General features: G+C 52.8%; 1 protein-coding gene across 2 annotated transcripts in view; it reads right to left on the reverse strand.

The window, feature by feature from the left end:
- DLG5 (discs large MAGUK scaffold protein 5) overlaps positions 1-23178 on the reverse strand; it is a 117151-nt gene that overhangs the window by 38992 nt on the left and 54981 nt on the right. For both annotated transcript variants that reach the window (XM_044239912.1, XM_044239911.1), the window contains exons 3-7: positions 16806-16968; positions 14887-15030; positions 14100-14283; positions 4506-4765; positions 2767-3079 (exon numbers count right to left, since the gene is read on the reverse strand). In XM_044239912.1, the coding sequence (XP_044095847.1) occupies positions 2767-3079; positions 4506-4765; positions 14100-14283; positions 14887-15030; positions 16806-16968 (1064 nt within the window). The remainder of the gene's footprint in view (positions 1-2766; positions 3080-4505; positions 4766-14099; positions 14284-14886; positions 15031-16805; positions 16969-23178) is intronic.

The raw sequence follows: 23178 nt of genomic DNA on the forward strand, positions 1-23178 counted from the left end.
CCTCCAGCAGTCCTCCCTCCCTCGCACATGGCTCCCGCTCGCCCCCAGCCCTAAGCTCAGTGCCACCAACAGCTCTGGAAGTCAGAGACGCAGCCGCATTCAGGGGCAGCAGGAAGGTGAGGACATGGGAAGCCAGTGCGGCTTAAGGGACCGTGCTGGCCTTTCTATGGGAGAGGAACTCTGACAGAGAGGCTGGTCCTGGGACATAACCTGTTCTCTGGAGGAACCTCCGTGTCAGGCAGCGGTGCCCCACAACTTCCGGGAGGTAGAGACCAGCTGCCCCACGCAGGTCCTCCGCCCTCCCGAAGGCAGTGACCCTTCACTGCACCTGGTCACCAGGGGCCAGAGGCTGGGACAAGGGCCATAGATGGGGAAGCTCCCGTGGCCATGCTCATTCAGGGAAGGGGGAAGCAGGAAAGCGGGCAGCATCCAGAGCCAGACAAAGAGCCAGACAGGCCCCCTGAAGCCCTCCTTTCACCTCGTACTCCAGAGAAGAGGGTAGAGAGGGGGGAGGGCAGCGAGAGAGGGAGGAGCAAAGAGAAGGGAAGAGTGTAGAGAATGCATGGTCTGTCAGAAAGAAAAGAATCACCTCCTCAGCTGAGCAGAATGAAGGCAGCTGTGCGATCAGGGAGGTAGGCTGGCTAGAGAGAGGGTAGGCTGGAGAGAGATGGGGTCAATCCCAAGGGCCCTCGTCAGGGCCTGGGAAGAGAAGACCCTCCCGACCCCACCTCAGGGCTGGCACAGCCAAGGCCACAGACCTGGCCTCCTCTGGCCAGGTGGGGTGTGGTGTAGTCTGAAAAGCCAGACAAACTCTAGAAGGAGCCAAGGGTTTCAGCTCTGGAAGCTGCCGGGGTGGGAGCAGGGCTTCTCCGCTCCGACCTACTGACTCGGAACCGTGCCTAGAAGAGATTCCTGCCTCAGCTGACAGGCACACTTGACGTGCAGCCAATGCCCCCTGCAAAGGCCCGGAAACCGGGCTCGGGCTGAAGGGCACTCGGCGTGCTGGGAGAAGCGGGGGTGGGGGGAGGATGACAGACCGCCCCCAGCTGCCTGCACCGCGGGAGACCCGGAGCCCTTCCACTTGGAGGAGAGCACAGTTAACCTCTGTAACTGCGGGGTGGGGGTCGGGGGAGGCTGATGGCCTGGCACCTTCTCGGCAGGTCACACATTCTCCGCAACCGTGTCATTTAGTGACTGACTCATAGTTTTCTTCTCACCGTTTTGTTTTCCTTATTTAATATCAACATTTCCCCCCAACGATTCAGCTCCCAGACACCAAAATGTAAAAAGTGAGAGGATGCTGTCTCTAGAACGATGACCAAGTACCAACACATTATCTCTGCCCATTAAAAATGCTCTCATCACGCTCATATTCCCTTTCATGAGGCTTTCACCTCTGGGGTCTGGAGAAGTCTCCCTCCCCTTGTATGAAGTCGCTCTTATTTGGCCCTTTTGCCAACAGAAACAATTTCGTGGGGTTCACTCTGGTGTTAACAGGGCAGTGAGACTTGGAGGATCACAACCATCATCTTAATGATAAAGGGAACCTCTACTGCCACAGCTACCCTATAAGATGCTCTCACGTCCATTTTGTAGATGAGGAAACTGAGGCCCAAAGAGGCAAAAGGTCCCATAACCAAAGAGCACCGCTCTCCAAGCACTGCCCTTGTCCCTTGCGTTTCCGTGGTCCCAAGCACTGCCTGGGCATAAGGAGGCAACACAATGTGCAGAGAGACACAGTCACCCCTCAGGCATCAGCCCTGCCTCGTGCTCAGTCCAGAGGGCTCTGGCAGGACAGTCTAATGCACGCTGCCTCCCGCCCAACCTTTAACCCCTTGCTTTTTGCGTCTCACAGACCAGTCTTCAAGGCTGCATTGTAACTGACTGACCTAGAATGAAGAGGCAGGAGTAGAGGACTGTTCCAGTGGGGAAAAGTCTGCTGTGATCAGTTGCAGCAGCTCTAAGCACAGCCACAGCACCACCCAACAGGATAGGAGGGAACTCTCAAACAGAAATCCATGAGCCGATACAGGCCCCTGCAGGGCACACCTGGACTTGGGGGGACATCGTGTCAGTAAGGAGGCCACATGGCTCAGGCAGGAAAGAGACTCCTTGCTGATCACTCAGGAGTCAAGCTCAGTGGCCCAAATCTGAGGCCACTCGACCCCAGCCCCTGACCCCGATGCATGTCCCCCAGGGGGCAAGGCTTTAGAAGGGTCTTGGGCTCAGCCTAGCACATCTTCCCAGTAGGAGCCCAGACCTTTAAGAGCAGATTCCTCAGATCTAAGGGATTGGCTAGGAGGGGAGCGGCATCTCTGAGGGCGCTCTTCTCCATTCACAAAGCCAAAGGTATCGATGGCTTTGGGCACTTGACCTTGGGCTCTTGCTTCCCAGTGAGCAAGTCTTTGGGATGTGCACTGACCGTGAGCACAAGGCTGATCTACGACCCCTTAACCAAGGGCTGGGTATGGGAGCGTCTATGCGCAGAGCCCACGCCTGTCTGCGTGCGTCACCGGACTGTCTACATCACTGTGAGCTCCAAGGCCTGGCCCACAGCTGGACTTCCCTTCGCACGCCCTGTGGCCCACACTGGAGCTGGGCCCCAGGTGTGAGCTCAGCAGCTACCCAGGCGACACTACCCAGCACGCAGGCCTAAGAGGAGACGCCCTCTGCTCTGCCGGGGCAGACAGCGCGGCCATGACAGCCCTGCTCTCACACCACTCTCCCAGAGGCCGGGAGGCCAGCCACACCCCCCGCCCCGCCCACCTGCCGCAGGGCCTCCATCTCCTCGCTGGCCGCCTTCTTCTCCGACGTGCTGCTCTTGAGCTTGGACTCAGCCAGCTCCACCTCGGTCTGCAGCTTGTCCAGCTCAGAGATGACCTGGTCACGCTCACTCATGATAAGCTTGTACTCGCTGTACACAGCGTCCCGCTCCTCCTTGTACTTCTCCGACTCCTTTGCCATCTTTGCCTGCATAGTCCTCAGCTCGGTCATCTCCGACTGCAGCAGCTCCATCTCCCACTGCAGGTCCTTGTTCTGGGCCGTGGCCTTGTTCAGTTCGTGGTGGATCGCCTCGAACCTGGGGGTGAAGGCAGCTGTGACACAGGAACAGGGGCCCGCCCAGGCAGCGCTGCTGTACTGGACACTGAAGCGTGAAGGAGGGAGTGAGGTCATCCGCACCTCTGTGAAGAGGAAGCCATGGGCACCAGTGCCCCCAGACCTGGAATTTTTCTCAGCCTTCTACAAATACCAGAAGTTGATCCGAGGACTTCATGCCCTCTGCTCTACCAGAAATATCAATGTATTTCTTCCACAGTCAAGCTATATTATCTTTTAAGAATAAAACAAAACAATGCTAGAAACACAGCATATGAGAGATAAACATGGCCTTTATGAGCATTTAATCTGACCACCTCATTTCCCAGATACAGACAATAAGGCCTGGGTCTGGGGTGACTGGTGCAGGAGAACGGCTCACCCCTTCCAGCCCAGGAGGCACCTTTCACACAGGCAAGCCTGCAAGTCAGAACCCGCAGCTCTCCAGCAGCATTTCTGAACACATGTTTTTTAGAATAGCAATTCTTCACGGAATTCCACTGAGAAAAAAGTGTGTTCTCTGATCACCTACGTTGGGAAACACTGTGTCCCCTCCAGGAGCAGCTGGCTAATGCAGAATCCCAGAAGGAAGGCTCTGAGAAGTCCTGCAGTGCAGACACCTGTCTGAGTGTAACTCAGCAATTCTTAACCCTTTTCACACCTAGAGTACACCTTGCACAGGACACCAGCATGCGCTCCAGGGAACTGGTGTTCGGTAGGACTACACCTTATGAAAAACTGTTAGAGGGCAGGGGTCACTTCTCTACAAATCATATATACCATTTTAAAAAAAAGAAATTTGGGGGGCACCTGGGTGGCTCGGTCAGTTGAATGGCTGCCTTCGGCTCAGGTCATGATCCTGGAGTTCTGGGATCAAGCCCCAAATCCAGCTCCCTGCTTGGCAGGGAGTCTGCTTCTCCCTCTGCCTGCTGCTCCCTGTGCTTGGGTGTGTGCTCTCTCTCTCTCTCTCTCTCATTCTATCTCAAATAAATAAATAAGTAAATAAAAATATTTTTAAAAAAAGAAATTTTAGAAGAAACAGTGCCTAAGACAATTTACTTTCCTGTTTGCTGGGTGGGTATGTGACAGAGAGGGAAGGGGTTTATGGGGAGACCTAAGAAACAGGGTGGTCAGAACACATCAGAACTGCTGGGATGTGGAGAGGGAGCACAATTCCCAAGCCACACGGAGAGCCAACAAAATGTTTCCCAAATGTTCCAAAAATATTTTTCAAATCAAAAGGCACAGCTCCCTTGCCAGCTGCCCCCGCTCCAACTCCCTGGAAGTGGCTGGAAGCCTTGCAGATAACAATAAGCCCATGAAGGGAAGCGGTCCTAAGGCCAAGTCAGCCCACCTGGCCCTCCAGCTGTTCTTGGAGCACCGATTGCGGGTAGCGGGGAGGCCCTTACCTCCTCAGGGAGAGGGCACACTGGTGCTGCAGCTGGATGGCCGTGTCCCTCTGCTGCGTCAGCGTCTCCGCCTGCTTCAGCAGACGCTGGTTCTCCTCCTCCAGCTGCTCCAGGCGGCTCAGGTCCGAGTTGTGGATGGCCACCTTCTCGCTGTACCTCTTCCGCAGGGCATCGTAGTCCTTCTTGACCACCTCCAACTTGTCCATGGCCGTGTCATAGAGCTTATTGAGAATCTCTGACGACCCGTTGAGCTTCAGCACCTGGGGGCCAGAGCGTCACACTTACCAAGGGCCTAAGGACAGAAGGAAGGACAGACTCACCTCTCGTCTGCCCGACTAGAGGTAGTATTGCTGACAAAGGAGGGGAGGCCACACCTTCTGGCCCTGAGGAGTCTTGAGGTCTGATTTCACGGGCCCTGCTGTCATACTGTCAATTTACTCAATTCACAAATATTTCTTAAGTGTGCAGAAAGGAGTTCTGAATCAGGCCCGAGACTTCTATCCTAAAAAAGGCCTGCTTACGGGGCGCCTGGGTGGCTCAGTGGGTTAAAGCCTCTGCCTTCAGCTCAGGTCATGATCCCTGGGGTCCTAGGCTCGAGCCCTGCATCGGGCGGGCTCTCTGCTTGGCGGGGAGTCTGCTTCCCCCTCTGTCTCTGCCTGCCTCTCTGCCTACTTGTGATCTCTCTCTCCCTCTGTCAAATTTAAAAAAAAAAAAAAAAAAAGGCATGCTTCCAAGTCGATCCTTGGCTGGCATTTGGGAACCTGAATGGCTAACAGTTCCCTACACTCAGGTAAAATGCTCCTCAAGTGGAAAGCAGGGTTCCTGGGCCCTGGATGGGATGAACGGTGTGGCTTAGGCTAAGCACACGCCTTCTGGGAGTCCAGAATTTTAGTACCTGCTAGGCAGAGAGTGCCTGGGAGGCAGGAGCCCAGGTCCCAATTCAATGAGAGAAGAATTAAGTGTGTCCCATGTGACTCCTCAGGGGAGAACTCCTGGAAACTTGCACCTGCCTTCCTCTGGACTTCGCCCCATGCACCTCTTTCCTTCGTTGATGTTGCTTTGGGTGCTTTCGCTGAAATAAATTTTGGCCCTGAGTATGATTATATGTTGAGCATTGTGACTCCTCCTAGCAAATCACCAAATGTGGGGGAGGTGTGCAGGATCCTTAATACAAGTATCTATGCTGGACAGGACACATAAGGACTGTGGCTTGTGGACCTTTTATCCTCATGCAAGGATACCAACACACAGTCAGAGACACATAGGTAGAGAGAAAGAGAGATAAAAATAAAATAACTTCAGAGCATTAGAAGGGCTATTAAAAAAAGAAAGAAGGCCTAAGGCTTAAAGAGGCCTCTCTAAGAAGGTGACTTCTGAGTCTGGATACAAACAAACAGTAACAGTTTGAGCACAGGGGGGTGAGCAAGTGCAAAGGCCCTGAGGCAGGAACCACCACACATGTCCTAGGCACAAAGAAGGACAGGTTCCCAGGCAGAGCCCAGTGAACAAGGAGTTGCACAAGTGGGCACATAACTTCAAGGCTCAGGGCAAACAAAGACTGTATCCTGAATGAGATGGGAACCATGAGAGGATTTTAAGCAAGACAGTATTCTACTCCAAATCAGAGACTGAAGTTCACTCAAGGTGCTGCTCTAAAGAATAAGAAACAAAATGAGTGCACTGGTTGCCAGGGTCCTGCTGACTTCTGCTAAGCACCCTGGTGGACCTGAGCCCTTGGGTGGGTCACTCCTCATATCTGGGTTTCAGTTTCCTTATTCCTCAAATGATAGGAATCAACCAGAAAAGCCTGCTTAACCGTTCCAAATGCAACAGACCAGGAATCATCTGCTTATTCGGCACAAACCCTGAGTTACCAGATTTCTGCGGCCCCAAGAACCAGGACATGTGACAAATGAACAATCCACATGAAGGGAGGGTTCGCCCTCAGTAAAGACAATGAACAAGAAAGAGCTAAAAGTCTAAAGCACAGAGACAAGGAAAGCGAGTCTATTCCTCTGAGACCTAAACACTGGCTCCTAGGACTACTGACTGCTGGAAAGGAAGGGTACCCCAGAAATCAGCTCAGTCAGGGTGGGCAGTATTTTTCCCTTTTTCTTCTCTCTCTCTCTCTCTTTTTTTTTTTTTTTTTTTAGCAAAACTCTTCCTTCAAAGAAAATCTTACAAGGCAAGGATACTGAAATACAAACCCATTTTAAAAACAGTACATATACATCAAAAACTAATGATGTACTACATGTTGGCTAATCAAACAATAAAAAATTAATTAATTAGTTATTAAGAAAAAAAGCAGTACGTAAGCTCCTCAGGCAATTAAAACAGTCATTGTTTTGTAAAAAAGCTTCACTATGAGGATGCCTGGGCGGCTCAGTGGGTTAAAGCCTCTGCCTTCGGTTCAGGTCATGATCCCAGTGTCCTCGGATCGAGTCCCGCATTGGGCTCCTTGCTCCCGTGAAACTACAACTCTCCGTGCCCCCTCCCCCAGCCCTGGCACCTCCCGCTCTGTACCTTCTGTCTCCCTGAATCTGATGACTCCAAGTACCTCAGACAAATGGAATCATACAGCGTTTCTCTTTCTGTGACTTATTTCCTTTAGCATAATGTCCTCAAGGTACCTCCATGTTGCTGTAGGAGGCAGAATTTAATTCCTTTTTTAAGATGAATATTCCAGTGTATGCATGTATGTGTGTGTGTGTGTGTATATGCGTTTTGTTCATCCATTTATTTGTCAAAGGAAATGGGTTGTTTCTATCTCTTGGCTATCATAAAAATCAGATTTTTTAAAATAGTATTACCCATCTCATAGAAAAATCGGGGCTCTTTTAACTTGTACTCCCAATTACCAGAGGGACCAACTCCCCTTATTACTCCTGTTTACTGACTGTATACAGTTTCCCTTCTATGAACTGCCTGGCCGTATCCTTTGACTTTCCTTCCTCCCTCCTTCCCCACCTGCTCCTTTCTCTCTTCTTTCTTCCTATAGGTCCTATTTTTAAATTCCAGATACTAATCCTTTCCCAGTTCTATTTATTAAAAACTCTTCTCCCAATATGTGTCTTATGTTATCCTAAAGTTTCTCATTTTGATAGAGTAAAATCTATCAATCATTTCTTTATGGTTTGGGTTTGGTTGTTTATTTAGGAAGCTCCTTCCTACCCTGAGATCAGGAAGATACTCTATTATTTTTTTCTAAAAAGTTTCAGCTTTACTTTTCACATTTAAACCTTTAAACTACTTGGAATATCTTTCTGTACGTTGTGAGATGGGAATATAACATTATTCTTTTGCATGAATCCCAGAATAAGAACTGAGCCTGAATCCAGGACAAAGTGAGGACAGCTGAACATCTCCAGGTGCGGAAAGTGAGGGCGGAAGGACACCGAGTACATCACCCATACAAGCTCACAACACACAGAGGCGTACCACAAGGACTTACGCCCACGTGCACCCAGGACGCAAACAGTGAATGGAGAGTTCTCCTGACCTCTCGGTCAATCAGTGTCCCTACCCGTGCTAGAAAAGGTCCAGCTCCTACACTGGATTGTCCTGACCTGTGGACAGTACCTCACACATTCCAATTATAAAATAACTTCAAGGGAATGACTCAGTTGGTTGGGCGCCTACCTTCAGCTCAGGTCATGATCTCAGGGTCCTGGGATCCAGCCCATGATGGTGCTCTGCTCTCAGCAAGGAGTCTGCTTCTCCCCTTTCCTCTGCTCCTCATACCCCCCACCCCCGCTGTTGCTTGCTCTCTCTCAAATAAATAAATAAAATATTTTTAAAAATAAATAAATCACTTCAAATGTTTTACACTCTGAACATCCCCTAAGCCAAGTGAGAACCCCACTGGCTCCGAAGGCATGGTTTCTGCAGAGCAAAGGACCTGCTGCCATTCTGGGGCTTGCCCGCTAGGTGGCAGCCCTGGGTAGGCTGGCCGAATGCTCTCCTCCCGCAGTTGCCACATCCGAACTTCATCAAGAAACAAACTAGTTCTAAACGCAGCCTTGACCCGGCACAAAGAAGTCATCTTGGGCCTTGCTACTTCACGGGGCCACAACAGAATCTGGAATCTACACCTTTCTTCCTTGGGAAACAGTCCCCCAAATGTCCTCTCTTCCTTGAGAAACAGTCCCACAAATGCCCCAGTGGTGAGGAGCTGGGATAGGAGACTGCATGCAGGACAATCCAGGGCAGTGAACGGGCTCCCAGGCAGGGTCACGAGTTCCCGGGGAGATAGCGTCAATCAGGGGAAACTCCAGAGCAGACCCAGAAATCCCTTCTGATGCTCAACCCAGCTCTGACCTTATGGGATCTGGGATCAGAAGGGACCCAGGACCATCGGGCTAACAGCCTGTGTTGTTTTTGCCATGGCCCTGCCCAGGTGAACACTCCACAGGACCAGGGCTTGCCTATTATGAGCTGAAGTCCTCCTTCCTCAGCTTTTACCGTCTTGTTCTCATTCTAGCTCTAGTCATACAGAAAGATCCCTTTCCCACAGGACAGCATGCAGACATTCAAAGAGGCTCATGGCCCCCGAATACTTCTCAACTTTTCTACAAGCGGGGCTCAGAATGTGGGCAAATGAGATCAAAGCCTCTGCAGAAGTTTGGAAAAATCATGGCCACAGTTAACTCCAGAAAACTGAAAAGCTATCCCATCTGTTAGTGTAGAATTCTTCCTTTTTATAACCAGATGATCATGGTCTTATTAGATAGTTCAACCTTCTCTCTCTCTCTCACACACACACACACACACTTTTAGCTTCCCAGCAAGGCTAATGGAATTCTAAGTGAGAGAGAATATCTAATTCGGCACAGAATTCTAAAATGAGACAGGCAGTAAACTTCTCATCTCAGGCAGGCATGTAAGTCTTTAGAGATGACTCTCCCCACCCCTGGCCCAAAGCAAGGGTCTGGTTCTGTCCACACAGCACCTGGGCTATGCCCCACAAGGAAGCCAACAAGAAAATGGCCCTCATCTTTACACTGGTCAGAGACACTCGCCCCTCTGGGCTTCTGTGAGGCATGCCCTTCAGAAACTCAGAAACTCCTTTCCCGGGATACCTGAAAAGAGTCAATTTTCACGAATCACCAAAAGCTGAGGTGGGGGTGGGTGACTTCATTGTTGTCTGTAATTTTTTTCTTTTTTAACCAAAGAACAAGTATCACAGTAGTAAAGAAAAGAGATCCTCCATGTTGCTGCCCCAACCAAGGCCTGGCAATCTCTGCCCAGCTCTCTTTGGCATTTCAGAAGCACCAAGAAGAATCCAGATGGCGCATTCTGACTGAGAGACCTGGAGATGGAGCCCCCAGGCCGCAAGCCGTCCCCCACACTTGCACATGCAAACACACGCATGCACACAGGCAAAGTAGGAGAGGGCCCGGGCCCCAAGCCCCAGGCCCATGCCCCCACCAACCCCGCCAGCCAGGGCCGCCTCATTTCCTCAGAGATAAATCATGCAGAGGGCTGGGAGCCCCACAAATCCCTCAAGCAAACACGCAAGTCAAACAGCACCATTTACCCTGCAAGGGCCTCTTCAAGTGTACAAGGCATGGGAGGAGCCAGGCAACAAAACCGGCCTTGTCCGATGGGGTCAACCTTTGCCCTCGGGCCCTGTGGGGAGGAAACCTGTGGCCACCCCTGTATCCCCTGCTTCCTCTGCTGCTGGCCTATCCAGGAATGAGCTTTCCACAGCCCGGCATCCGGCCCAGACCCGGTGAAGAGAAGTGGCAGGTGGTCCTGGCACTCAGAGATGTCCCCTCACCCCTACCCCCACCCCTGCGGCAGCCAGCCTCCTGTCCTGGTGCCATCGTGAGGTAGCACTTGCCAAGAGACAATGGTCCAGCTGAACAGAACTGGGGAAACTCACTGACCACTGTAACAAATTAGACCCAAAAGGGTCACAGCTATAGGGAAGGATAGGAGAAGGAGACATGGGCTGGAGGGGACAGGGGGTCACCTTCCCATGTCATTCGTGGGGAGAACAGGAAAGGGGGGAAAGCGAGAAAGTGCTTTCAGTCTGGATATTTGTTCAAGCTGTGAAAGTCCTCAGGATAGTCAGAGAACAGGAGACCATGAAACTTTACGCCTCATGAGGGCAGACTTTTTTTTAATAACAAGGTGATAACTGGGTCCTTTTTCTGAGCTGTAATCCACACACTGTACGATTCACCACCTCGAGCGCCCGAGTCAGCGGAGCTGGTATATTTACAAGGCTGTGAATCCACGAAGTTGTGCAGTAACTATCGCTACATAACCCTGGAATACCGGCATCCCCCCAAAAGGAAGCCTGAGCCTATTAGCACCCACCCTCCCTCCTCTCATTCCCCTGCCCCACACTGGCCCTCGGCTACCTTCTGTCTCTAGAGAATCAGATACTGTGTGGTCTTCCGTGACTGGCTTCTTTCGTTTAGCACCAAGTTTTCAAGGTCATCCGTGTCAGAGCAGGTGTCACTGCTTCATGTGATTTTATACTGAATGTTACTATTCCGCCATACAGCACAGACCACACCTTCGGTGCCCACTCAATCGCCGACGAACATCTGGACTGCTTCCCTTTTCTGGCCGCTGTGAGAAATGCCGCTACAAGCATCTACACTCCGGGTTTTTGTGTCAACAGCTGTCTGCAGTTCTCTCGGGTACACAAATTGAAGCGGGATTGCTGGGCCATATGGGAACCGCACGTTTCATGACGGCAGGAGCCACCACACAGACTGCAGGGGGACCACCCCATTTGATACCCCGCAGCAGGTGGGGACTCTGGCCACCAGACCACCTCCTCCAGGAACAGAGTCGACCCCAGCCTTGGTGCGACCCAAACAAGAGCAGCAATGACAGCAAACACTTTGGCAGGCACACAGCATCACTGCTCTGTGGGTGACATCGTCTAACCTCTGGGACGACTGTCTGAAGCCAGGTCTGCGGCCCTGAAAAGTCCCATTCCGCCACTTTCTGGCAAGGCTAGGGGCCCTCCCTGAGGCTAAGACAGAGCCAGAAACACATCTGAAATGAGAAATCACTCAAAGAAAAGTAAAATCCCAACTAAACCCAAGACAAAAGGCTGAGCCAAATCTAGAAAGGATGGAAAAAGGCCCACAAATAATTGAGCACAGAAACGGTGGGGTGAAGGTAAAAACCGCAGGTAAAGCCAGCACTCCCGGCTCCGGGCACAGAAGGCACACAAACTGTCCGCTGAGACTAACTCTGCCTCTCGCTGCGATCTCCCACTGCTGGAAAAGGGAGTTAACAGAAACAGAAAGGGAGGCAGCTAGAATGAAACCATGGTATTGTGGTGCTGGACTGGAACTGGGAATGTTAGTGCAAACTCATCGTTTTCAATACATACGCTACATACTGAATACCCAGATACGAGGGGCAAGGGGAGACAAGAGACCCGGAAACTCAGATACCCCGTTCCAGCTACTGGCACAATGTGGGAGCCGTGATAGATACCCCAGCAGCTATGTGCACACCTGGCATTCGGATCTTGCTTCTAAGCAAGGAATGAGGACTTTCACTACAAGGAATGAGGACTCCTTGGAGAAATGGCTGATTCCCAAGGCAGGAGCAAGAAATGAAACAAGCCTGGGATGACATCTTGTACCAGAGAGCAAGAAAGTGTTCAAAGAGTGAGAAGGGCCTGTCAAAAAGTCAGAGAAAACTCTTAAAGAGGCTCCCGCCGGCCATAGTGAATCACAACCCACTGAATAAAGCAGGAAACCATGATTCCACAGAGAGTCCGTCAGACAGACGGCCACAGGGAAAGCAAGTAACTCTGCAGTGGAGAAGCCTGGAGACATCACCGGCATCGAGTGACCAAGGGAACGTCACCAGTAACAAGTCCTCACCAACCAAGTCCCAACCTCTAAGACGCAGCGAGAAGGTGGCAACCTCACTTCCGGGACACCAAGACACACACACAGAAACAAACCAGGAAGATCAGACAAATCCAGGTGGAGGGACATGTGGGCAAAGAGCCGGCCTGTCATCTTCTGAAGCCATCAGGTCAGGTAGGCCGAAGCCTGAGGAACTCTTCCAGATTGAAGGAGACCCAAAAGACCTGACAGCCACACACCACACCGTATTCTGGCCTGGATCCTCTTCCTGCTAAAGACACTGCGCATACAACCGGCAAAACTCAAATTGGGGTCTGATGACTAGAGGGCGTCATGTACCAGCGTTACCTTCCTAATGTCGATGCTTGTGCTACTGCCAGATGAGAGAATAGCCTTGTTTATTAGAAGCTTGCAGACTGGCAACTTGTTCTAGAAAGATGAGGGGTAAAAATTCATGGGGCTGTACTTGCAACCCTTCTGTAAGCTTGTGATAGTTTCCCAAATTACAGAAGTTTAATTGTAAATGAAAACAGAGCAAGAGAGATAACGTCATGCTACGCGATCAGATGAGCACGGATGGTCCCAGAGGCGCTCTGTGCTGAGCAAGCCCTGGCAGTCCTGCTTTAACTCGGGGGCCACGGATGATGCCGACGGGGATGGGGAAGCTCTGCTCCTTGCTGGGACTGCGTCCAACTCCGAACACGCGACCATCTCCACGCAGAACGTGGCCCCGGCCCCTGCCGTCAGCCCAGGCAGCTCCGTCTGCGAGCTACAGGAGAACTGGCCAACAGCACTCACAGCGAGCCGGTCTCCTCACTGGCTCACTCCTCATGCTTCTGTCCATGTGAAACAACAGCTGAGCAAAGTGAAGAAACTAACCCGGAACACAAGCCAGGAGCAAAGAGGCCAGGCCCCCACCAAAAGCTAATGACGATAACTCCTCCATCTCGTATCTGCACAGGGCTTCAACACTTCCAAGTTTCTCTCCATCTGTAAGCTCACAGCATCCATACAAAGGGAGGAGGCGACAGATCCACGTCTCCTTACTCGGTCAAATTCCTATTCCACACTGAACTGCAAGCACCTCCCCCCTGGCAGCCCTCACAACATTTGCGGTGATACACAGAGTGATCGTCTGACTAGCATTAGTCTCCTCCTCTGGCCTGCAGAGTCCAAGAGTGTCTGTTCACAGATATCCCAGGGCCTCACATTAGGCAGACACTCCAAAAATACCTGCTAAATGATCACAAGGCTATGTGAGCGAGTCGACGGATGGACGGTAGGTGGGTTGCTGAACGGGCGGAAGGAGGGAGAAAGAGGATGGACGATGGGTGGGTGGATCACGGGCTGGGAGGGTGAGGGATGCATAGAAGGATGGAGGACGGGTAGATGATGGGTGGAGGATGGACAGGAGGTACAGGACGGATGATGGGTGGGTGGAAGGATGGAAAGGAAGTGGGAAGACAGATGATGGATGTAAGGGTAAATGATGGGTGGAAGGATGGCTACTGGGTAGAAGGATGGATGATGGGTGGAAGGAAGGATGGAAGGTTGGATGGGAGGATGGATAGGAGGATGGATGGGAGGATGGATGGGAGGATGGATGGAAGTGGGAAGATGGATGGGAGGTGGGAGGATGGATGACAGATGATGGGTGGAAGGACGGGTGATGAGTAGATGGATGAGGGGGTAGGAGGATGCCCAACCTTGGTCTGCCCCCTGCCACCCTGCCCGGCTCTACCTGCTGCTGTTGGGCCCGGAGGTCACCGATCTCCTTCTGATCCTCCTCATGGAGCCGCTTCATGTCCTCCCACGACTGCTGCAGCAGGTTACGTTCCCGCAGCAGCTGTCCGTTCTCCCGCCTCAGCATGTCCACATCATCCTTCAGCTGGGTCTGGTCGCTCAGGAGCCGGCTGTGCAGTGTGCTACGACCCCATAATATACGGTGAAACGCAGCCAGCCTCCAACCCCTGCCAGCCCCACTTCTCTCGCCCCTCCACATCCCAGTACTCCCAGCACCCACGATGGGAGACCATAGCAACCAGGGCAGCGGCACTCAGAGGCGGACAAAACCTGGTGTCAGCCAAATGCCAGAAAGAACCACACTGCCTATAAAAACCTAATACCAAAAAGGGCACATGGATGAAGACCAAGGCAACGAGATGAGCCCTTACCTGGTACAGGCCTGGCCCCTCTAAGTACTGAGGCCTGGGCAAGGTCAGCAGGTGGGCAGGTAAAACGGGTCAGTACCCTCAGAGCAACCCCAGGAGACCAAAGGGGAACAGGCCCATCTGCCTCTCCTACAGCAGGAGCTGCAGCAAAGCTCTGGACAGTGACCCAGGAGCCCAGCCATCTGTCTGGCTTCCGGCCTCATTTTCAATCCCTTTCCTGCCAGTTGTGCTTCTGCGGCTGTCACTAGCTGGTATGAAGAGTTCGCATCTCAGCTTGTACCTTAGAGAAACCGAGACCCAAAGACCCCAACCCGCCTGCTGAAGGCCCACTAAGTGCCATGAGGCAGTCCCACTCACTGATAGAAGTCGGTCTCCTTGGCCACCTCCTCGCACCTCTTCAAGGCGTTGGTGTGCTGCTTCTGCAGGCTCTGCAGGTCCGACATGGCCCGGACGCACTGGATCTTCAGCCTCTCGTAGTCGGGATTCAGCCTGTGGTAGGGCCTGACCCAGACAGCAGCAGTGAACGCAGGCCCTGGGATCACTCGGACAAGGCATGTCTCTGCCCGGGGAGCCTCCAGCCCAGTGTCCCTGGATACCGGTTTCCTGCGCACCCCTCCAACCACCTGGCACGCGGTCAACTCAAGACATCCTGGCCTCCCCAGACTCACTGGAGGAGAACAATGATACATGGCCTTGGCTGCCCGGGCTCCTTGCTCGAGCCTGGAGAAGGTACTGTCTTCTCTAGCAGCTCCTGGGGAGACCGCACAACTGGCCTTCACCCACAGTGGGCACCCCAGAAACCCGTGAGGAAGCTTTTCCTCTTTTTAGGAAAGTATCAATCTTGGGAACTTATCAACAAGGCCCAGACCAATTACATTGGCATCCTTGGGGTGTCACACCTTGGGGGTGTGACCCAGACACCAGAACGGGGACTCCACTGTGCAGCTACTGTTGAGGACACTGGCTGGGAGCACTGCTTCTCTGTGTTAGAATGTGTTAGAAGTCCAAATCCTCAGGTCAGTTCCAGAACTCCTGAACCAGATGCTTGAGGGGCAGGACGGAGGGAGACCTAACCTGGAACCTGAGCTTTAACAAGCCCTCTGGTGACGCCAGTGCACGCGTCAGGGTGAGAGCCAGCCCTACAGCCGGCGTCAGTAACCCTGCTCTGCGGAGGACTGGAGAGCAAACCCGGCAGGCTCTGCCAGCCATCCAGGCTCTGGGGAACCCCGTGCTCTGTCTCAGTGACACGAAGGCAGGCACTGGACAATATGCACTCTAGCACGTCGTGTCTCTGCAGGCCTTGCCTCTGTGATGAGGACCGTATCGTCGTCAAAGTAAGCTCAGCTGGCTGGCTTTGCACCCCGATATCACCCCAGAGGAACTTCCTCAGGACAAGGCACACACATGCCTGATGTTCCTAAAGGCAATCCCCCTCCCCTCAGAATCCCTAGGAGAATCTCCTAGAAGGAGGAATCAAACCGTTTCCCTCCTCCTCCATGAAGCCCTCCTGGGTGGGGGAGGTGGGGAAAGACATTCCCTTTGCCTCACCCTCTGGACCTGGTACCCACATCTAAATCCCAAAAAAGGAAGTAATCAAAGATTTTCTCCAAAACCACAAAGGAGTGGAATATACCCTCCTAAAACACACACGTGGCAGGAACAAAGAACACTGGCACACACAATGATCCATGTAGCAGTAAGAGGAGGGGAGCGTGCAGACACACAGATGCACAGGCAGATGCTCGAGGGCTCAGCACAAGGACAGCTGCCTCCATGAGGGCAGGACCACAGACAAGCAACAGAAAAGGATAGTGAGGAAGTATACTGCTCTGGTGCTGGAAGGCAGAGGCCTTGAGAGGGACAGTGACAAGCCTGAGGCCACGCAACCAGCTCATGAGGAGGCACCAAAGTGGGACCAGGTCCCACCAGCTGCTGCCAAAGCTACCCACCGAATCGTCACCTGCAGAGGACAAGTACATGACAGACACCCACACTTCACAAGCTCTGCGTCATGTGACTCAGGCCTGGACAGGGCTGATCTGCCTTGGGACTGGGCTCCAATCTGGCTTGGAGGAAGCTTAACCTCCCCCGACCCAGGGCTGCAAGGACAGCGTTTCCAAGGGACGGGGGAGTGAGGCAAAGGGACACTCTGGCAGCGCAGCACGGACCCCGGGGAGCTAAGGATGAGTGCCTGGCAGGGAGGGGCTGGCGTGATGACCTCGGGGGAGTAGCCCTGGTCCATCGGGCCTGGGTAGGGGAGCAGGTGTGATCACTACCTCTTATCAAAGGTCGTCCCGTGGGTCGCGAAAGCCAGGCGCTTCCGCAGTTCATTCCTCTCTCGGGTCATCAGCCGCAGCTGAATGGAGAGGTTCTCCACCTTCTCGTTCACCTGACGGTCTGTGAGGAGGGGTGGCGGGGATGGCGCCTTCCCGGTGGTACCTGGGGGAGGGGAAAATAAATAATACAGTGACCCAGCATTTAGACAGCACTCGCTAGGTCTGCCAGGCACTGTTCTGAGCCCTGCGTCAGCTGTGCCCAACCCTACCAGGTGGGTCCTGCTGGCATCTGCCTTTCAGATGACACCAAGTCTGGAATAAGAGGCGGAACAGAGACCTAAGCCCAGGCCGCGTGCTCCAGCACCCCAGGATCACCCACCCATTCTGCTGGCCCTGACTGGGGACCCCCACTCTCTTCCCAGGATGACTTTGACACCTCCAAGATGGAACCCCTTGGTCCCTGATCTGCGTGTTTTTGCCTGGTCTGGAAACAGCAGCTATCCCCAACCCCTGGGCATGGAGAGGCCAGCCTAAGGCCTGAGCAGAGTAGAATGCATGGCTTGAGGAAGAAGGGCCAGGTGGAACCCGGAGAAGCTTTTGGGGCCAAAGGCAGCTGGCCCCGAAGCTGAGGCGCAAAGTCTGTGTTCCCATCCCCACCCCAACCAGGGCTGAATATGATACACAGCTCCCTTCTCCAACCTCTCCAAATGCCCAGAGGACCTGCCCCAGGCAGTCCAGGGCTGTGGGCTCAGAGAAGGCTCTCCGGCAAAGCCGCCTATGGCCAAGTCGTGTGACGTGATGCAGGTAAGTCCTGGGGCCTCTGGCTGCCCAGGCCCTCATCACTTGCACCCAAGACTGTCAAACGAAACCCCATGCCTTATGCTATTACTGAGGACCAGCAGCAACAGGGACCAGCAGTAGTAGCACCTCTGAAAAGATCCAAATCCTTTTCTAAGAAGAAAGCATCTCACTCAATTGTCCCAAAAAACAGAGACAAAATCCGTGGTACTTTTATCTTTAACTCTGTCCACACATTCACCCAGGATATCCGTTAACCCTCAGGGATCCGAGGCAGGGTCACAAGAACATCGCATTTTACGGATGTGACCTGGGAGGCCAATCACCCCAGGGAACACAGTGTCTGTCTCCCCAGCAGCCCTAGAATGTGTGAAGGGCAAGATGCAGGTCTTCTGAACCTGGGCCATCTTGATCACCAGTCCCCCAGCTGATCCTTTTGGCCGAGTGCTCATGTAAACCAAATGTCCCCCAGCATAAAAGATGGGCACTCAGTTGTGGCCTCATGTCCTCCAGGAGTGCCAGGGAAGATGGGGACTTGGACACTTTGGCAGGGGGCGGGGGGCGGGGGGGCAAACCAGATCACGGTGTGAGACAGGAGCTCCCACCTCGCAGCTCAGCATTATCCCAGGTGGGAACCCCAACCACTTGATTTGGTACCCCCAAAAGTGCATTTATTACAGACCCACCACCACTGTAGTGGTTGGGGCTGCTGGGCTCCAGGCCTGGCCCAGATGGGTCAGAATGCCATCTGAGGTGTGGCCCACAACCAGCACTGCCCACGAGCATCTCCCCTGAACCCTACACAGTTCTACTCCACAACCTAAGACGCCTCCCCTCACCTTTTCGCAAAAGACCCTGACCCTCACCCCTGCCCCCAGAGTTCTGGAAAGCAGCTCATTACAGCTGTACAGGCTTCCTCCTCTGGCAAACAAAGTCACTTGTATGAGCCTTAACCCAGAGCCAGGTCTACACTGTCAACTGACCTGCAACAGTATAGCCAGCACTCGGACAGATGAGGCTTCCTCTGGACTTATGTCCAGTACCCCTTCGGCTGATACCTGTGAGTCACGCTCTAACCAACTTCAGGGGGCAACGATCCATGTGCGACAGAAAAACCCAAGAGAGTGGGATGAAAAGACGAAGAGCTCCTGGAAATGGGGTATTTCCATGTTCACGGTCAGATGCCAACCCACACAGCAGCAGCCTGCACAGATGTCCCAGGCATTAACATCCCAAACCCAGGTGGGCACTCACATTGTCATCCCTGTCTACAGCTGAGAAAACAGAGGCCCTGCAAGATCAGGGAACTGACTCAAACTTGCACAGAAAGAGCCAGCAATGCCCAGGGATGGGAGCCCAGGCACCTAGGTCCAGAGCAAACGCTCTCTGCCTCAGTGCCCCACTGCCCTCCGAACAACAGCCACGACTAGTACTTACTTCCTGCCTGGCATTTTCTAAAATGCATCCCAAACCCTTAAGGAAGCTACTGCTGTTAGTCCCATTTACAAATCACAAAACAAAAACTTATCAAGATCAAATGAACTATCCAGGTCACAGAGCCAGTGAATGACAGCACCAAGTTTTGGACCTCCCCCTACCTACCTGACACCAGAGCCCAAGGTCTTCACCTAAAGGTTCACAAACTTTTTGATCTTAGGACTGCTTTACATACAATCTTAAAAATGACTAAGGACTCCTAAGGGCTTTTGTTTACATGAGTTATAACTCTCTAATGAGAGCTACCAGATTAAAAATTAAAACTAAGAATTTTAAAAATCTATTAATTTTAAAATAACCGAAAATCCATTCCATGTTGACATAAAACTTTTTCCTATGAAAAATTAACTAGCAAGAAGAGGGACATTGGGGCGCCTGAGGGGCTCAGTCAATTAAGCATCCGACTCCTGATCTCAGCTCAGGTCTTGATCTTGGGGTCGTGAGTTCAAGCCTCATCTTGGGCTCCACACTGGGTGTAGAGCCTACTTTAAAAAAAAAAAGAATGGCATCACTTTACAACTTTCTAATGCTGTTGGTGTCTGGCCTCCTAGAGATAGCTGGAGTCTCTCGGCCGTGCAGTACCGCACGCAGGACGGATGCACCTGTAGAAAAGTCTGCTTGACAGCAAAGTCTGCTGAGGATGAGAGTCAAAAAGGCAAGTGGTATCTTGTATGATTAAGAAAACAGTTTTGACCTGAGAGGCCTCCTGAAAGGACCTCAGGGACACCACGCCATGCTTTGAGAACAGGTGCTCTGTGCCATAATCAAGTCCAAGAAGTATCACAGAAACATCAACTCAAGAGTTTCAGAGATGAAAAGGACATGAGGCTCAGCAACTTGCCTTCAGGGAGATGAAGGATTTTCACCCCACTGGGGGAAGAAGGCAAAAGAAAGATGCAGCCCTTCCTTGGCTTTTGAGGAAACTGGAGAGAGAAGCAGCAGGACAGAGATCGGGGTCATCAGGTCTGTCACCACACACAGCCACGGTCTCCTGCACAGGTGAGGATCTGAGGGGAGCCGATCATTCAGACAACGCAGCGCACAAACACTGCCCCACAAAACCTAGGTGCTGGGTTCTGTGCTGAGTGCACTCTGTCCTTAGCTGATTCAGCCCACGGCACCCTCCCAGGGACGTGCTACGACCATCCCCTGAGAACCTGACACCCACAAAGGCTGCACAGCCAGGAAAGCGGTGCACGCCCAGACAAACGTGACGCAGGCTCAAGACCCAGGGCCCCTCACCCTGACACTGCACTGCCTCCCAACAGGTAGTGCTCCAAAGGGCTGAACATACCCGAGATACATACAGGTCTGAGAAGCATCAAACTCAAGGGGGCCCTGACTCAGGGGGCCATGCTGCCTGGATGCCTACCGCTCCACAGAAAGGAGGGTGGAGGGCCACAGGGCACCTCAGGAAGAATCCCAAGATGGGCTAAGCCTGGACATGCCAAATTAATGGCAAGCGGTCCAGAAAATCCTCTCCATTCACAGTCAATTAAAAATAAAGTTTTTCTGGGGACCTGAGTGGCTCAGTCCACTAAGCATCTGATGTCAACTCAGGTCACGTTCTCAGGGTCCTGCGATCAAGCCCCATGTCGGGCTCAAGCTCAGCAGGGAGCCTGCTTCTCCCTCTGTACCTTCCTCTGCCGGTGCAATTTATACCTCAATGACATGACTTCTTAAAAACCTACACTAACAACAAAAACTGCAATGTCCCAAACAGAAGCCACCCTCCCAGGAGTGGTGTGGTCACTGGAGTTGTGGACCTTCAGCCCTCCCCACCCCCTCAGTACCTCACCACAGGTACAGCAGACAGCATAAAGGACAAGCAAATACGAACTCATATCAGGTGAGTTGTCCACAGAAACTGCAAACGGCTTTCCCTCAGCTCTCCTATCTCTGCATAGTTGTTCTTTTGAATTCAAATGCAAAAGTGTCCACTCTTCCCGACTTCACTTCTTTCTCTTTCCAATCTGGAAGCCACTCAAAACAGCAGATTTTTTTTTTTTTTCTTTTTCTTTTAAGATTTTATTTGTCAGAGAGAGAGAGCACAAGCAAGGGGAGCAGCAGGCAGCGGCAGAATCAGGCTCCTCACTGAGCAAGGAGCCCAACAGGGTCCTGGGATCATGACCTGAGCCAAAGGCAGACACTTAACCAACTGAGCCACCCAGGCACCAGAGAAGGTAGAGGTCTTTCTTCCTTTTTGTATCCAGGATGGGGTCCAAGGGGTAAGGGACTTAGACCACATTAAAATGGGGGTGCTTCAGAGATCCCAAGAGAGCAGGCACAGGCCCTGGATTTTGGAGACATCACACCAGGTCTTGGCATGAGAGGGAGAGCAGGAGCAGAATCCGGCAGGGGGACAGAGCAGGCCCCTTTTACCACATGAGTCCTAACTCTGCCTCCCAGTTGCCATGGCTGCTGCGGCCACCTCCACAGACCACTGAGGCTCAGCAAGCTACTTGGCAGCTAGGTAGTCTCTGCCAGAAGCCCCTTTGTCCTTAGCTCCCTCACCACCACATGTCAGCTGAAGGCCTCCCCCTCTGTCTTATTTACAGCTAAATAAGTCTTATAATTTGTCTTATTGCGACAAATCGCAACTCTGCTCCAGAGCCCTATGGGCCCATGGTGCCAAAGCCGAGGAGAACACTGGTCATGGCCAAAAGCAGTTCGGTGGAGTGGCCATGCCCAGCTAAGCTTCCTAGCTATGTCCAGGCCCCCGCTCTCAGGGGAGAAGCGAAGCAATGGCAGAACGTGGTCATCAGGGGCAGCAGCAAGCAAAACCAAGCCACCGTCCTCTCCCGTCCATGAGAGCTAGAACCATCAGGAGAGACATGGTCTCTCATCATGAACCAGGGCTTCTGAAAGCACCTAATGTCACCAACATGTGAGAAAGTACATCTCAGGCCTAGCCAGACCTCCTAACTCAGAAACCCAGGACGTGCAGTCAGCTCTCCCATCCAGGTGATTCTGATGTCCGCCCAAGTTTGAGGACCTCTGGCCTGGACCAAAGTGGCATCTGCTGGACAGCGGCTTTCCTCCCCCTCGTTTTACTGGCTGTCCGGTAGCTACTGCCTATTGATGACACGCAGGGAGGGCCCCTTCCCCAGGGAACTCAGGGAGATGCCCCCCCAAGTCAGTCAGGACAGGACAGAGGCCCAGCTTCTCCCAGGACTGGGCGTCCAGCAGCTGCAGCCACGCCCACCTGTCACGGAAAACACTTGCTCTCCAAGCAGATGCTCGACTCGGGGTCTGCTCTGCAAAAACCTGAACCAAGAGAGGCAAGCACTGGCCTCTTGCCCTCTTGCTTCCTCACTGCTCCTACTTCTGAGGCACCATTCCTAGAAGGCCCAACACAAGGCCGACCTACTCCGTGAAATGGACTCTGACGCCCCTCGTCAGACGTAGCTGCTCCTGCCCCTGAGCTGTTCGTTTCCTTTGATTTTTACTCAGAGCGCAGTGGCGACTGGATTCCCTCTCTGGTCTATGGCCTGAATGCCAGTGTCTCCCCACCAAAATCCCAACAACCCCCCAGGTGTGGGATTAGGAGGTGGGGCCTTCAGGAAGTGATTAGGTCATGAGAGAGGCTCCCACATGAGCAAAACTAGTACCCTCCTAAAAGGACCCAGAGAGCTCTCTCCCCCTTCTCCCCGTGATGACACAGGAGGAAGACGCCATCCGTGGAGCTGAAGCAGGCCCTCACCAGACGCGGCATTGGCCTCAACCTTGAACAGCCAGCCTCCAGAACCATGACCAACAGATGTCTGTGGTTCCCCAGCGGCCCAGTCGATGGTGGTCGGCTTTGGCAGCCTGGATGGACTGAGACACCCAGAGGACTGTAGGTCAGGGGCCAGAGCTCTCTACGACCACTCCAAGCACTAAGCATGTGCTCCAAAAGAAGTGCTCCCATTCTTTGGAGGAACTGAGAAAACAGGCCTCCGACCCAAAGGCCCAGGAAAGGAAGGGTCAGAAGGCCCAAGGAGTCGAGGTGAGAACCTGCCTGCGTGATGACTCACTGCACTTCCCATGCCAACCAGCAGCTGCACTTTCAAGGAATCTCCCCTAGGACATAGAGGAA

The sequence above is a fragment of the Neovison vison genome, chromosome 2 (genome assembly GCF_020171115.1).
Source record: "Neovison vison isolate M4711 chromosome 2, ASM_NN_V1, whole genome shotgun sequence".
Taxonomy (NCBI): Eukaryota; Metazoa; Chordata; class Mammalia; order Carnivora; family Mustelidae; genus Neogale; species Neogale vison.